The sequence below is a fragment of the Uloborus diversus genome, chromosome 1 (assembly GCF_026930045.1).
Source record: "Uloborus diversus isolate 005 chromosome 1, Udiv.v.3.1, whole genome shotgun sequence".
In the NCBI taxonomy this organism is placed as follows: domain Eukaryota; kingdom Metazoa; phylum Arthropoda; class Arachnida; order Araneae; family Uloboridae; genus Uloborus; species Uloborus diversus.
Window position 1 is genome coordinate 251,444,500 of NC_072731.1, and position 15,205 is coordinate 251,459,704.

At 31.4% G+C, this 15,205-nt stretch overlaps 1 protein-coding gene across 1 annotated transcript; it reads right to left on the bottom strand.

Annotated features, from left to right (window-relative positions):
* Positions 1-1,367: 1,367 nt before the first annotated feature.
* LOC129226725 (uncharacterized) lies at positions 1,368-8,767 on the bottom strand. Its single transcript, XM_054861357.1, has 3 exons — positions 8,672-8,767; positions 4,925-5,035; positions 1,368-2,457 (listed from the first exon to the last, which is right to left on the bottom strand). The coding sequence occupies exons 1-3, from the start codon at positions 8,675-8,677 to the stop codon at positions 1,438-1,440; spliced, it is 1,137 nt and encodes a 378-aa protein (XP_054717332.1). The 5' UTR covers positions 8,678-8,767; the 3' UTR covers positions 1,368-1,437.
* Positions 8,768-15,205: the final 6,438 nt, after the last annotated feature.

The window sequence follows — 15,205 nt, forward strand, 5'->3', positions numbered from 1 at the left end:
TCATAAATAAATTAATTAATTATTTTTCGTTTATTGTTTCATTATTTATCTATTTATAAAATCATTTTTATATTTACCCATTTATTTCATAAAAAATATTTTTTATAATCAACTGACAAACATTTTATTTGAAAATTATTCTCGTTTTCCCTTGGTCCCATGGAAGAAAAAGTTGAAAAATATCCCTTTTTTTACTTACAAATTTACTGCCATGAAAGATAATTTTTCAATGCAAGTTTTGTTGTGAAGTACATTGTTCCTTTCCTATATAATGAAATTTTCAAAACAAATTCCCAATTTTTTTCATTTTGCGAAAAGTTACGTCACCTTAACTATTTTACTCTACCCCATATTCACCTACTTATTACTTTAATGCACCGATTTTAACTTGAATTATTGTATTTTGAGAAAAAGGTAAGGTAATGATATTTCATACAAATAAAAAGTATAAAAATAAAAATATCTTACGTTTTTCTAATTCTCTTTAGTTCAATTTATTTTTACTATGCTCAAATTCACTGATTTTCGTTGGGTAGCTATATGCCTCAAAGTACAGAACTTTTTTTAAAAATCGAAACGAATATGCTGTAACTGAATGCATTGCATAAAGTTATTAATTAAATGGCTGATGAAAAAGAAACGATTATGACCATCTTGTTTTTGATCCTACGTAAAATCTTTTGTTACAGTTTTTTCGTTCAATTATTTTTCAGGTAAATGAAAAAAAGCAACGTCTAAGATTCAACAAATGAATTTTTTATAGTTAGTACTTTAAAGAAACTTATTCAGCATTTTAAATTCAGTGTATTCCATAATTTATAAGATTCTCATATTTGCAAGAGATGGGAACACATCTACACTCCCATTTGACATTTAATCAATGTTTCATACCATATACCAGGAGAATTTAACATGTTGTATTTGTTGTAAATTTAACAGAAGAAAAATTATAGTTTACTTTATTTAAGTCTTATCACTCATTTTGCAATAAAAAGAACTAAGTAAAATGAAATTAGTTATTATAATAAAAGAAACAGAGATATGTTTTTTTTTTTCATTAAAAAAAATAAGAGGAAATTCGTACGCTTGTTGAGCCGTACATTTAAAAAATATTGATATTTTGCTTTACATTATTTTTGAGGAATTGTAAATATATATCGCATGCATATGATGAAAGGGGTATTTCTCCAATTGCATTATCACTACAGATGTTCCCCTTTACTTCTACTCGTGTCATATCTTTATAAGAGCAAAGCTAGTCTTGCTTCTAGGCATTATTTCCATACAAAAGTTAAAATAATGAATAAAATATATTTTTTAGGCTTCACAAAGTAGTTTCAGCGGCATTATACATTTCAATCCAACATTTTTTTCTTTATTTTTTATTTTATAAATTAAATGAATGGTATTTTTGAAATAGTTACAAACAACCACTGATTACTTAGTTACAGTAGCATTATTCTTTTGGTCTGTGTGCGTTACTTCTGGCATTTTCTTCTCTGGTGATTCAGTGGGGAAAACAAAACCATTTCTTCCAGAAGAAATACCATCTGATGACATTGCTTGAATATCTTTTTCTAAGGGTGACTCGGATTGAGTAGTTTCATCCGTGGTTCTTTCTGATAGAATGCTGGATTCCGTGCTGTGAAGATTACTGGGGTAATATGAAAGATCGTCATCAAACTGTTGATCTTCCTCTGCAAAAGAGTTTGGCTTTTCGATTGGTATTGCTACATCGGAATGGTGGTTGTACTGAGGGGTGACATCTTGGACATTTTCGTCTGTGTATTGTGCATGTCCATGGTAGGGAACATTTCGAAATTCATCGTCATCATACGAAAGATGATCATCAAATTTTGTCGAATGAATAACATTATCTTGCGTATCACCTCCAATATCTGTGTATGACTCTACTGAACCTTCATGAACATTATCTCGATGTTCCATTCCACCCATGTGACCAGCTGACATTCTATTCTCGAAGCCTCCCGCGCTGTCTCTAGATGTTGGAAAACGCCCGTCGTTGAATTTATTCATCTCTTCGGATTTTGTCATCGGATTTGAATCTTCGAATGTACCACTTGCAATTCTGTGCTCAACTTCTTGCGTTGGATGACTTTGCAAATGGTGTGGCATTTCAGAATTTGGATTATTAAATAAAACATGGGGGGCTTCTCCAGAATATTTGAATCCGGGAATCATAACTCCATGAATTCTCTGTTTGGTTATTTTCAAAGAATTGCCGAAGTTCTGAGGCGCCAAGCCTGGTTCATTGCTGTAGATGTTGGCTCTGTATCCATTATTATCCGCTACGTAATTGACGATTCTGACTCTGCCGTCAGAGATTCTCAAACCGTATGAACCAACCTTGTTTCCAAATTCATCGCTGGTTTCCCTTCGGAAAGATCCCCCTGAAGTGTGATCTTCGTTGTAACCGAAGGCATACTGGCCAAGAGTCTGAAAATGATGAAAAAGATCTCATGTCAAGTTCGATACACCTATGTGGATTTTTTTATAAAAACGATTGTGACGACAATTTGTATTACAGATTTTTAAAGAAATACACATTATATATAACAATTGTGACTAAGTGTACTGAGACCTATGAAACTTAAATGTAATAATAATTTCAATTGCTGTTTCAGTATAATGACCTTTTACTATGTTACTGTTATGTAATAACAATGTATACAAGTCGGTGACAGCTGTTTTTTTTTTCTTACTTTGCATTGATTGATTCTTTTGTATTCTAAAAATTGCTTCGTTAACACCAAGAATTTTCTAAAATTACTAATTTTAAAACCGTTGACTAGTCCAAAAATTACCAATAGGTGTTACTCTGTAAAGCATACATAAAAATATATTTATGACTACGGACCTCCCTTCAGAGTAAATACACGTACTACCGAAGAAGATACAATTAAAAAAAAAAAAAAAAACAGAAGTATACTACTACTAGAAAACCGCTAGGAAACTTGAATTCCAGAAATTTTACGTTACAGCTCTTCTTTAGTTATACTAGCAGAGATATTTAAGATAAAACTGTAGCCGAAAAAAAAGCTGTATCGTAACTAAGAAGAAGCTGTATTGTCCTTAAGTCTATAAGAAGTAAAAGAGGTTATAGCTGCGGATAGTGGAGACTAAAAATCGTTCATACATCCATCCTCAGCTGTCACGCCATGGATGATGACAATGTAACGTAGTTAGAAATTTTGATTAAAGTCTAGATTCTTGGAGATTTTCTAGTAGTACAGCATTTTTTTTCTTTTGCAGCGCAGTTGATATGTTGATAAGATTTAAGATTTGTGTGAAGATTCATGCTCGTCGAAGAACGGATCATCTCCATTAAATCAACTGATTCTTAGAGATTTTCTAGTAGTACAGCAGTTTTTTTTTTCTTTTGCAGCGCTGTTGATATGTTGATAAGATTTAAGATTTGTGTGAAGATTCATGCTCGTCGAAGAACGGATCATTTCCATTAAATCAACTGAATCTTACAGATTTTCTAGTAGTACAGCAGAATTTTTTTTTTTTTTTTTTTGCAGCGCACTTAATATGTTGATAAGGTTTAAGATTTGAGTGAAGATTCGTGCTCGTCGAAGAACGGATCATCTCCATTAAATCAACTGATTCTTAGAGATTTTCTAGTAGTACAGCAGTTTTTTTTTTTTTTTTTTTTTTGCAGCGCAGTTGATATGTGGATAAGATTTAAGAATTGTGTGAAGATTCATGCTCGTCGAAGAACGGATCATTTCCATTAAATCAACTAATTCTTAGAGATTTTCTAGTAGTACAGCAGTTTTTTTTTTCTTTTGCAGCGCAGTTGATATGTTGATAAGATTTAAGATTTGTGTGAAGATTCATGCTCGTCGAAGAACGGATTATCTCCATTAAAACAATTCGCCGTCAAAAGGGAGCAACTCATAAAGGTAATTTAAATGTTAATGTAGTCACAAATGGAGTAGGATCTAAAATTAGAAATATAAACAATATTGTTTCAAATCCATGTGCCACCACATTTGCAAATTAGTGTTAATCAAAGCTTTAATGTCCTCTTTTTGTCAACATATTACGATTCCGTGTAAAATATTGACTTATAACGACGTAATGATAATGTTCATACAATGTTTCCAGTAATTCTGATAAAACCAGGGATGCGGAGCCCGAGTTGGAGTGGTTTTGAGACAAAGGAATCGGAGTCGGGAGTTGAAACCTTTAAAATTTTAGGTCAGATTTGGTCATTTTCCCTCAGAATCGCAACTTTACCAGTATTGTGCAGTCGGACTAATTTTGGGGTGAAAGAGTTTGAGTTGAGCATTTTCCCTTCGACTCCGCAGATCTGAATTTGAAAAGAAAAATATGCTAATGACGTCATGCACCAGGTGTTTTGGCTTCTTACTTCTCATAAAGCGAATAAAAGTTTTCAGAATTTTTTTTTTCAGGGTAATATTCAGATGTAGGCAGTTTTTGGGAGGGGGGGGGAGCTTCTAATAGAAAAGAGTTGAAGGACTGGATAAAGATCGAAGTTAAATTTATTAGTCCCCTTAGTGTTGTAATACCTACTGCTGTGAACTAATGAGCATAATTTTCTATTTCATTTTCATTCTATTTTTCACCACCTAATTAAACTATAAGCAGCATACAAAAAAGTTTTAGTTCTTTTTATGGGGGGAGAGGGGGATGGCTAGCAGAGGCAGAAATAATATGGAAATTAAGATTTCAAAAAATATTTATTTGTTTACACATTTGTTTTAAGTTGCAGCATTGCTTCGTTTATTTTTTTTATGTTCGTATTCCTCAAAACGTTTTGTCTTTTGTGCATCCATTTTATAACTTATTAATGCCTTCTTTAAGCTTAATGTCTTAAAAGAGTATTTGAACAATCCAAAATTTCAGCACGCTTTATTTTCCGAACGATACTTACATTTTCACTTCTATATTGGTCACTGAAGCCTGTTTCCCATCCTGCTTGATGATGTTGTGAGGACGATTTCTGCCAGAAACAGGACATAATGCAAAGAGTTAGCCAAATTATCTGAAATATAATTGCAAAACAACTCGAAATGAAATTTGAAGCCTTTAAAGTAATTTTTGTATAACAATGAGCTTTTTAAATTTATAGGTAAAATATGTATCATAATCATTGCAATAAATGCCTCACAACTATCAAGAACTTAAAAAAAACTAATAAACAAATTAACAAATAGGGAATTTCTTTCGTTCTGGATTATTCTTTATTTAACATAATGACATTTTGAAGAAAAATTAAAAAATGGAGTCATTACTGTGAAACTCTTTTTATTTAAACTGAATTTTTTCTTTCCGTGTCATTGTTAACAGTTAAAATATGAAAGAAAAAAAAAGCAGAAATTAAAATTTATTTTGTTTTATTTTCCAATTTTTATGCTTTTTTTTTGTTTGGTGACAGAATAACATTTTTGTCAATCAAGCTGCTAAACTTCATTAAGATATAGAAGTAACAATAAGAAAATATTCATTTGAATAAATTTTCAATTTTGGATTAAAATAGTTTATGTGCCGAAATGACAAGAATTTTCTCGAAGACCGTTTATTGAATTTAGTGACAATATTCTAAAAAAAAAAAATGAATTGTACTTGGTTTACAGAAAGTTACCGAATAAATTAGAATGAGTGTACTGATTAACCAAACCATTCCAATAAAATTAGTAAGAAAAATATTTTTTTAAAGAGTTGTCCTTTTTACAGACACGCCCCTTTTTCATTTTCTTGACTTACCAATTTTTCGTAATTTCGCAAATGTTTTTACAGTTTTATATTAATTAAAAAGATTTTTTTTAATTCAGTTTCCTCTTAGTTAAAAACAATATGAACTTTTTTTTTTCTAGAATGGTGCACTAACAATTATTTCCAACGGAAATTGTGATATCGTTACTAATAATAAAGCTGAAAGTATATATGTGTGTCTGGACCTCTGGATCTCAGTCTATTACGCGCACAGCACCTAGACCGTTCGGCCAATTTTCATGAAATTCGGCACAAAATTAGTTCGTAGAATAGTGGTGAGCACCTAGAAACGATTTTTTGAAAATTCGATTTTGTTATGTTTCTATTCTAATTTTAAGAACATTTTATCGAGCAAATTATCACAACGTGGACGAACCAATTACTATAACGTGGACGAGCAAACTACCATATGCGACCATGGGCGAGAAAATTAACATAGCAAATTGGTGAGAAATTCATCCTCCATTATTTGTAAATATACAGGCGAACCAAATGACCTTTTAATTTTTTACTACGGGCAAAGCCGTGCGGATACCACTAGTCTAAAATGTTTGCATAAATATACCTTTAAATTTTTGACTGATAAAATTTATAAAATACTTGATTTATCAGTTGAAGAAAATACTCAAACAAAACTGGATATTTTTTTATATATAAAATAAGTTAATAGAGTCACACATTATACTTGCTTCAATCATTTGTTCAATATATGTTCCAAAGCTTACCCGATTTCGTTACTCAATACAGTAAAATAATCATGGTTGAAATTGATTATTAATTAATATATTGTAGTACAGTCTTATTTGCTATTATATCAGTAGCAAGTTATTTTACTGTAGATCTGCTACTGGTTTCAGAAGTTGGTTGAATTGAGAAACAAAGTCAACTACGATGCTGTGCTTAATTCTTTTAATTCTAGTGTTTGTCATTTCACTTTGACATAAATTTGCTGATTTCTGAATGTTTATTAAAAAGTTCATTAAAATATTTTTAATGCTTCATGTGGTTAACTAAAATTGTCTTCTTGCAATGAAATGTAAACACTTTTGTTGTATATCCTATGTTATTTCTATCCAGCAGGTTAGAAGTAATTGTATGAATAGTATAAATATTTATATAATTTATGGGAATAATTACTGCTTAATATTTTTCCTTTCATTATATTTCACCATTACGTTACAGAACATTAAAGAGATGCGTTTAGCGTCTACAAATAACTTTTATTAAATGTTTAACTAATAAGTTCATTGTCATTCGTATAACTTTCAAATTTGTTGTAAAATGGTAATATTTGAGTGAATTAAAACAAAACATAGAAAAATGTTGGTAAAATTTTTAGAAAACTAATATATAAGAATAAAATGCTCACTCATTGAATATGCTCTGTACTTGCCTTTTTTTGCTTGACTGAACGAGGATAACATTTTTTTTTTTTCAAAATGTACAAAAAACAAATAGAAGTGTTTGTCAGCGGATAAATTGTGAATTTTTTTTATCGCAGAACTAGAATTTACTAACGATGAATTCTTAGAAAGTTTTTTCTTTCTTCGCCTTGATTAACTTTGCAGCTGCAAACGGATAAGATTATGATTAATGACATAAAATCGACACATCATTAAAACGGCATAAAACGTCATAAATAACTAATCACAGTAAAATTAACAACCGCTAATTTGAAATTCACAAGAAGGAAGCCATTTTTGGATGTTGAAATTCAAAACTTCCTCTTTCTTTATCAAATGAAGTAAAATTGCAAAAAACATTTAAAGCCTGAGCAAAACTTGAACTATTAGAGTGTTGATGTCAAATGAAAAAAACTTTTTTTTTAGCACAAAACAAAACTTATAAGAAAAAGTTCACCGTATATCATTATATGGTGTATATATTGTATCCTAAGTCATAAGATGAACTGCTTTTATAACATGTTCAATGTAGTAAACATTGAGATGTAAGTTAATGTACACTTACACGCCTAAAAACAAATTCGACCTATATTCTACTTGTAAGCACAGAACTACCCTATCATTAAGAAACATTTCTGATAGCTTGCATAGCAATAACTGATTTCGTAATGTATTCACCAACGTGGCTAGTTTACTAAGAACTTGACAATCAAAAGACTGAAAACAACATTCAATTTCTCGAGTCTTGGCAAATAATAATATTTAAGTTAGACAAGCTCAAAAGTTAGTTAGATTATCAGTGCTCAATTTACGCAGTATGTGATTTTTTAGCAATGTATATGCCTTTCAAATTTTAATATATGCCTTAAAGATGTTGAGTAACCACTGAGCTTTCACAAATGCTGTTGTTAAAACAATAACTCAAGCGTCCTTTTAAAGAAAATTTAAATCAATTTTATGTATGATCACAAATCGCAGAATCCTTAAAAAAAAGGGGGGGGGGGAATAAATATTAATTTAACGTGCATTTAATGGGCATAAAAAATTAAAACGGAAAACCGTTTTACAACTTGCACAGTAGCATAACACAAGGCACACTTTTGATTCAGCAGCAAGTTTAGAAGAAAGGAAATCCAAATTATACATGAATAATTTACAATACATAAATTAAAGAGTTACAAAAAAATGAATAAAATTACTACTTTAAAAAAATCATTGTTTACTAAACTTCAAAAAAGAAAAGAAAGAAAAAAAACGGAAGCATAAAGAGCTTTGATGTATAAATATTAATATTGATAACATGCATTTAATGAGCATAAATAAAATTTAAATAATTTTACAACTTGCACAATAGCAAAACATAATGTTGTACACTTCTGTTCATCAGCAAGTTTAGAAGAAAAGAAATCAAAATTATACATGAATAATTTAAAATACCTAAATAAGAGAGTTACTAAAATAATGAATAAAATGGCTACTTTCATAAATCATTGTTTACAAACCTTCATTGTGTTCCTTTCTCTCCGCAGTAGGTAAAAGGGAGTTTCTGAGAACAGTAATAAAAAACTATTTTGTAAAAAATCTATTTATATGAACGTGTCATTCACTTCACTGCCACTGCTACCAAAGACCTTCAAATTTATCTCGGGTGAGCAGGGATTAAATTTTTCATCCTTTGTTCTGTGGGAGGCGATTAAGTTGCATTCAGGACCATTGTTGCTTTCCTACTTTTACCAAACCGAGTTGTGGCTGTTGTGACTAAAAAAGAAACCTTTAAACCAACAATTCTCAACCAGTTGTCCGACGGAAAGGTACCGCAATACTCAGTAGTTCAAGCAAAAAAAAGGGGGAAATTAATTTGAATTCCGGAATTTTGAATTCAAATTATGTGTTTCGCAATCACGAACTGCGACAGGACCCTACTCATTGGAGTTCTTGTTTCTAGAAACAGCTCCTGTCCCCCCAAGCCTGCCCCTCCTCCTGGTCGGTTATGTGTGCATAGTTGTGTGTGTGCATAGGTGTGTGTGTGTATGCTTGTGTATGTGCGTAGACCTGTGTGTATGCACGTAGGCGTGTGTGAGTGTGTGAGCGTGCGTGTGTGTAAGACATGGACGCCTCCGACCAGGAGAAGCGGATAGCTCAGGACGGGAGGAACCGGGCCTGCAGAGGACGGTGAGCGGTGGTGCTGCAGAGGCCACTGGTCCAAGCTGAAAAAGGAATTGACATGATCACATGATTTCCTTTTACTCCAATTTAATGTCATTTTAACATTACTCGCAATTTTAATGTGATTCAATAGTTTATTCTCTAAATATCACCAACGTTGGAAAACTGAAACCAGATTAAAAAAATAAAATTAAATCGCTCAATTTATCGCCAAGTTGGCGACAAAACTTAGCGACCATACTTGGCGACCAAAAGACTGGCAATATATCACCAAGTGTCCGCCAAATTAAAACACCACTTGAGTTTATATCGAAATTAATGATTTCCCCCCAAAAAGGGGCAAAAGACTCCTTTAGAAACATCCGAATGCAACCAAAAGAGGAGGTGCACAACTAGACCCCACTAAAAGTCTACGTAACAAATTTCACTTTTCTAGGACATACCGTTTTTGAGTTATGCGAGATGCATACGTGCATACACACATACATACGTACATACGGACGTCCCGAGAAAAATCGTTGTAATTAACTCAGGGATCGTCAAAATGGATATTTCGCGTGTCTATACGTTCTTAGTCACTTATCCACATGTGGTCGAGTCGAAAAAAAAGCTCAACATTCATTCGGGGGTGAGGAAAATGGAAATTAAGGTCAATTTTTGAGTGAAATTTTTCTTTTTTGCGAATTTAATACTTCCTTTTTTGTAAAAGAAAGTAAAAAGAGAGAGAAAGAAAGGAAGAGAGAAAACACACCATAATAATGATAAATATCCTACACCTTTTATGTGAATTTTGATATTATTTTTTTATGATTTTTCAGCAGTGTTTTTTTATTTATGTATATTTTTTTACGATAACTACTTATCTTAACATTAAAACATTTTTCCAACAGTTCTTTAATACCAAGTAAAGTTTTTTTTTTTACATATTTATTTATTCACTAATGGTATCCGTACGGCTTTACCCGTAGTGGAAAATTAAAAGGTCATTTGGTTCGCCTGCATATTTACAAATAATGGATGATGAATTTCTCGCCAATTTGCTATTGTAATTTGCCTGTTACGGTTCCACGTTATGATAACTTGGTAATTTACTCGTCCACGTTGTGATAATTTGCTTGGAAAAATTTTCTTGAAATTAGAATATAAAAAGAACAAAATCGAATTTTCGAAAAATCGCTTCAAGGTGCACACCCCCATGCTACAAACTAATTTTGTGTCAAATTTCATGAAAATTGGTCGAACGGTTTAGACGCTGTGCGTGTCATGGAGATCCAGACATCCAGACAGAGAGACTTTAAGCTTTATTATTAGTAAAGATTTCATCTAGGAAATGCAACACCAGATCAAAAATTCAATACCAGTATTCGGTATTTTTAAAACGTGATACCGGAATGCCGGTATTAATACCAGCATTTGAAAATTTTCAAAAAATGCTTGAAAACACATTGTTTTGAGCCAAATTTCATAATTTTGTACAATTATTGCATTATTTATGAAAACTTATTGTGAATTAATATAAAATGAAGGAACATAAGTTATAATAAAAAAATAATAGTAAAAAACATGATGCATCTATTGAATTATCTCTAATCCTGGAACTCATTTTACTACTCAACATTCATGCAGTTGAAAATGCTCTCTGAATTCACGCAGGTCGGTTGTACTGTTAAAAATGCACGATACACCTCCTCAGTTGTATTAGAAGCCCTTCTTCTTTAAGTAATTCGGTCTCTTGCCTGCTATTTTTGAATAAATCCTTTTGTGTGTGTTTCCTTTGTATTATGTGTATTATTATTATTATTATTATTTTAATTTATAACTAGTTTTAATTTCCGAGAGACGATTCTTGTCCAAAATTAAAATCATTTTCTCTTGAGCATGAGAGGTTTGTGTATACTTTTTATTTGTTCTTTTATTCGAAATTTACGATAAATTTGTCTAAATTTGAGCTTGTTAGTTTCTCTTATTCGTTTTCGCTTTCTTTTCAAAATTCTTTGCAATTATAATTATGTAGTATCTGAATTTTTTTAAAAATTGATTAAACTTTATCTCTATGCAAATTTTCAGGGCACTATATAATTTCTAAACATTATCTTGCCAAGTATAAAGCTAAATAAAGAGACAGGACAACAAACCTGACAACAAATTACCATTTGGTATGCTACCGAAAAAAGGATTTTGTCAAAATGTAATACACTTGAAACAAATAATTAGAAAAGGAATCAAAGTATTATTGCAATTGATGGTTGGATGAAATTGTTCATAGGACATGTGCATTCAAATTTACACTCGAAATTAACTTTCACAAAAGGCAAAGTGAGTTCTCAGGGAAATGGAAAAAAATAAAAACATGGTGCACAAAAGAGCACGAAAATGCGAATCGTCTCCCCATCTAGTAATGACAATACCAATTTGCAATATTTCCACTATTTTTGTTTAGCGATATTCTATTAGTTCGTGCTTTTGAAGCAACATTTTTACATCAATAAATTGATTTTGGTTCTGTATCATGGGAAAAGAAATGTACATTTAAAATATAAGTAGGTATTTAATAAGTAAAATTGATTTTTTTTTAAATTGGAACTATTTATTATTTTCAGCTAATACCGAAAATACCGGCATTTTACCTCAGCAAATACTGGTATTATGAAATTGCGAAATTGCTCGAAATACCGGTATTCGGTATCCCGTATTGCAATCCCAACTTGATACGGTTCGTATTCCCATTAGTCAAGAAACAAGATTTTCTAATGTAAAGTTCAAAAAAATATTTAACAAAGTATTTTTTGCTGAAAAGCTCCTCTCACTGCGAGAAAATTCATCAAGTGTGTTATCTATTTCCTTTGTTTTACTACATTTTTATCTAAATAAGTAAGACGCTAAAGAAGCTAACTCACGACGAAATATAATGATTAAAAAGTCTATTATTATCATTTATAACGGAATTAGAGAAAGTTCCCAACGATGCTATCTTCAGGCGGATCGTATTCCCATTTATCAAGAAACAAAATTGTTTGGGTGACCTTCATCAGACTAGGTCATTTCCTGATCAGATGGTAAAAGAACCCGAGCGATAACAGTAGAAATGGTAACCACACCCCAAAAAATGACGTTCTTTTTGTCCAAAGAAATTTAATTTCGCTTCTCTTGATCTTTAGTGGACATTTTCAATTATTTTTTGTTGTTTAAGTTGAAGGTAGATTGGAAACAGCGTTTAAAATGATGGTGGTATGGAACATAAAACTGCATAATAAGTCTTATGTGTTTCGTAGAAAATATTACAATATGTAAACAAGTAAGATAAATAAATACCTTTGTGCTGAACAGTAAAGTAAGACAAACAACGTTAAAAAATTACATATTTGCCAATTACAGCAGACACGTATTTCGGCGTTACAGTGAACGCCTTTTTCAATGCAAAACGTAATGAGCTTATGGATGAAAAGACATTTTTTTAACGTTGTTTGTCTTACTTTGTAACAAGTGTACAAGTTACTTTGTAACTTATGTAAACAAGTGTTTAAGAACAATGATGAAACTTAAAAATATAGTTTAACATAGCAGTAGAAAATTTGTTACATTTCATTAAATTCGACAGAGGTCGAGATTACGCTGCATGACAAAAATAAAACCTTCTCAAAATAATCCTGACACCATATTCTCACTGATTCTTATGTAAAATAAACCCCTTTATCCAAATATGACCACCGTTCCCCCCACTGTTTTTAAAAATAACTTCCCCCCTTTTTTCCGTTTCGACAATCATAACTTTTATTTGAAAGGGAAGGAATCATTCTACTATATTAACCGTTCGCATTCTTCTAAAGGGACTAGAGGTAAAAAGTACAAACTCAGTAAGTTTGGTCTCCGGGGGTCATTTTACACATTAACAAGAATAAATGAATAATAAAAAAAATTGTAGTGAGAAGTCACAGTACTTACTAACTTATCTTCATTATAAATTTGGTCAGCCTTTTAAAATTTGTAAAGCCTTCTTGTAACTAATTTAGAATATCGGTATTTTGCTAAGAATAAATGAGCTTACTCAAAAGCAAACTTTGATACGCCGTTTAATTTCACAGTACATTTGAGGTTGCCCAAAGTACAACGCAAAATTCAATAAATATTTGATAGTGGCATTATACTTTGACGAAAATTGCGTAACATAATGCATTTTTCTTGTTTGATTTTTTTGCGGTTCAGCTAATTTTTATAATTTCAAGAATATTTCTTTTTTTTTCTGCATGTTACTCTTTTTGACAACTACAGTTATTTAAGTGTTTTTTTCCTTAGACGATTTTTTTACATAGATATATAAAAAGTGTTCGTGAATTTGCGAACAAACATTGCCATATTCGACACTTTAGACACTTACGTTAGGAGTTATGCCTTCTAAATTTTAAAAAAGAGAAAGAGATAAAGGGCGAATTAAAAGAGAATGGCATTTTTTATTTGAAACATATTAAAATATCCTGAGCAACAATTTAAAAAGAAATTTTTTCTTATTGCTCATGGTTTGTTATACAACTTCGGATGATGATTTACGTAATATGAAAGCAAGAAGGTAAAAGGATCATCAAGTCGTATATTATTACAAATGGCATTGAGATAGTTTCGAATAATTGTTCACTCGTGATAAAATGTTCGAGGCGTTACCGGAGCAAAATTTATTGATATCCTGAACGAGACTCCATTGAAGGCTACCCTTCTAATCTACGCATCCAATTAGTTGGGCTACGTCTATGCACTATTTCAATCACTCATCCACAGAAGAATTTGAAAATAAACAAAACTCATGTCCAGTGACTTCTTGAAACCTAATGTCATTAAGTTCATTTAATCGAGCTTAGGGGACTGGATGTATTCGGGTTTGTTATAAATGTAGATCTGCTTTTATTTTGTTTTGAATATTCCGAAAAGGATTCCAAAACCTAAGCAAATAAAGAAGTAGTAGTATAGTTGATCAATTTATATATACACATTTATGCGTAATAAATACCTTTTATTTGCTGGTATTGTACACTTATGTAAGTAAAGTTTAATGACTCTAAATCGTGATTTTCCCTTCAAAAAGTGAGAATGTAAACAAAATAGGTTCCAGAAGATCCGCGTAAATCTTTAAGATCCTCAACTGTATTTTGAACTGTTTGATTTTTTTTTAAATTCACATGGAATGCGACCATATACGTATATTAAATAAAAAAAAATCGGTTCTCCTATAATGCTACTGAGAAATTTAGATACGCTCAAATTATGCAATAGAACAAGGTTTTAGGTGCATTTTATATTCCTCATGTGCTTCAAGAAGCTAGTATTACAAATTGTGACAGAGAGTACGTGCCTCTAACTCATTCAAAGCAATAAAAATATGAATTAAAATGCCTTTAATATCAAATTCAAGTTGTTTTTCAAGAACAATAAATGAATCACAAGAAGGCTTTTCTGTACCTCAAAGACACACTAGCGCAAGTCACACAACCGCTACTTTACAAGAGAGCGGGAAAACTGCCGCTTGTTGCATGCAAAGGATTGAGCTCGTGCTCTTTTAATACTGATAAATTATTACAAGCGGTTTTTTTTTTTAGGATGGCATTTATATGGCTCGATGTGGAATAGAATTCTGCGGACGGAAAATTGCAATTTTTGGACTTACGTTAATTGACTCTGATATACAGAATTAACACCCGTCTATTTGATTGGCGGGTGTTGCAGTCTAGCCTACTTAACTGAATTGTCAACTTGCCACGGATTATTACTCTAATAAGAGGGATATTCTACTATTCCATAATAAAGTATTTATTATGGAATAGTAGAATATCCCTCACATATATAATTTTTGGTTTTGCATAATCAGCCAACAACTTACTGAT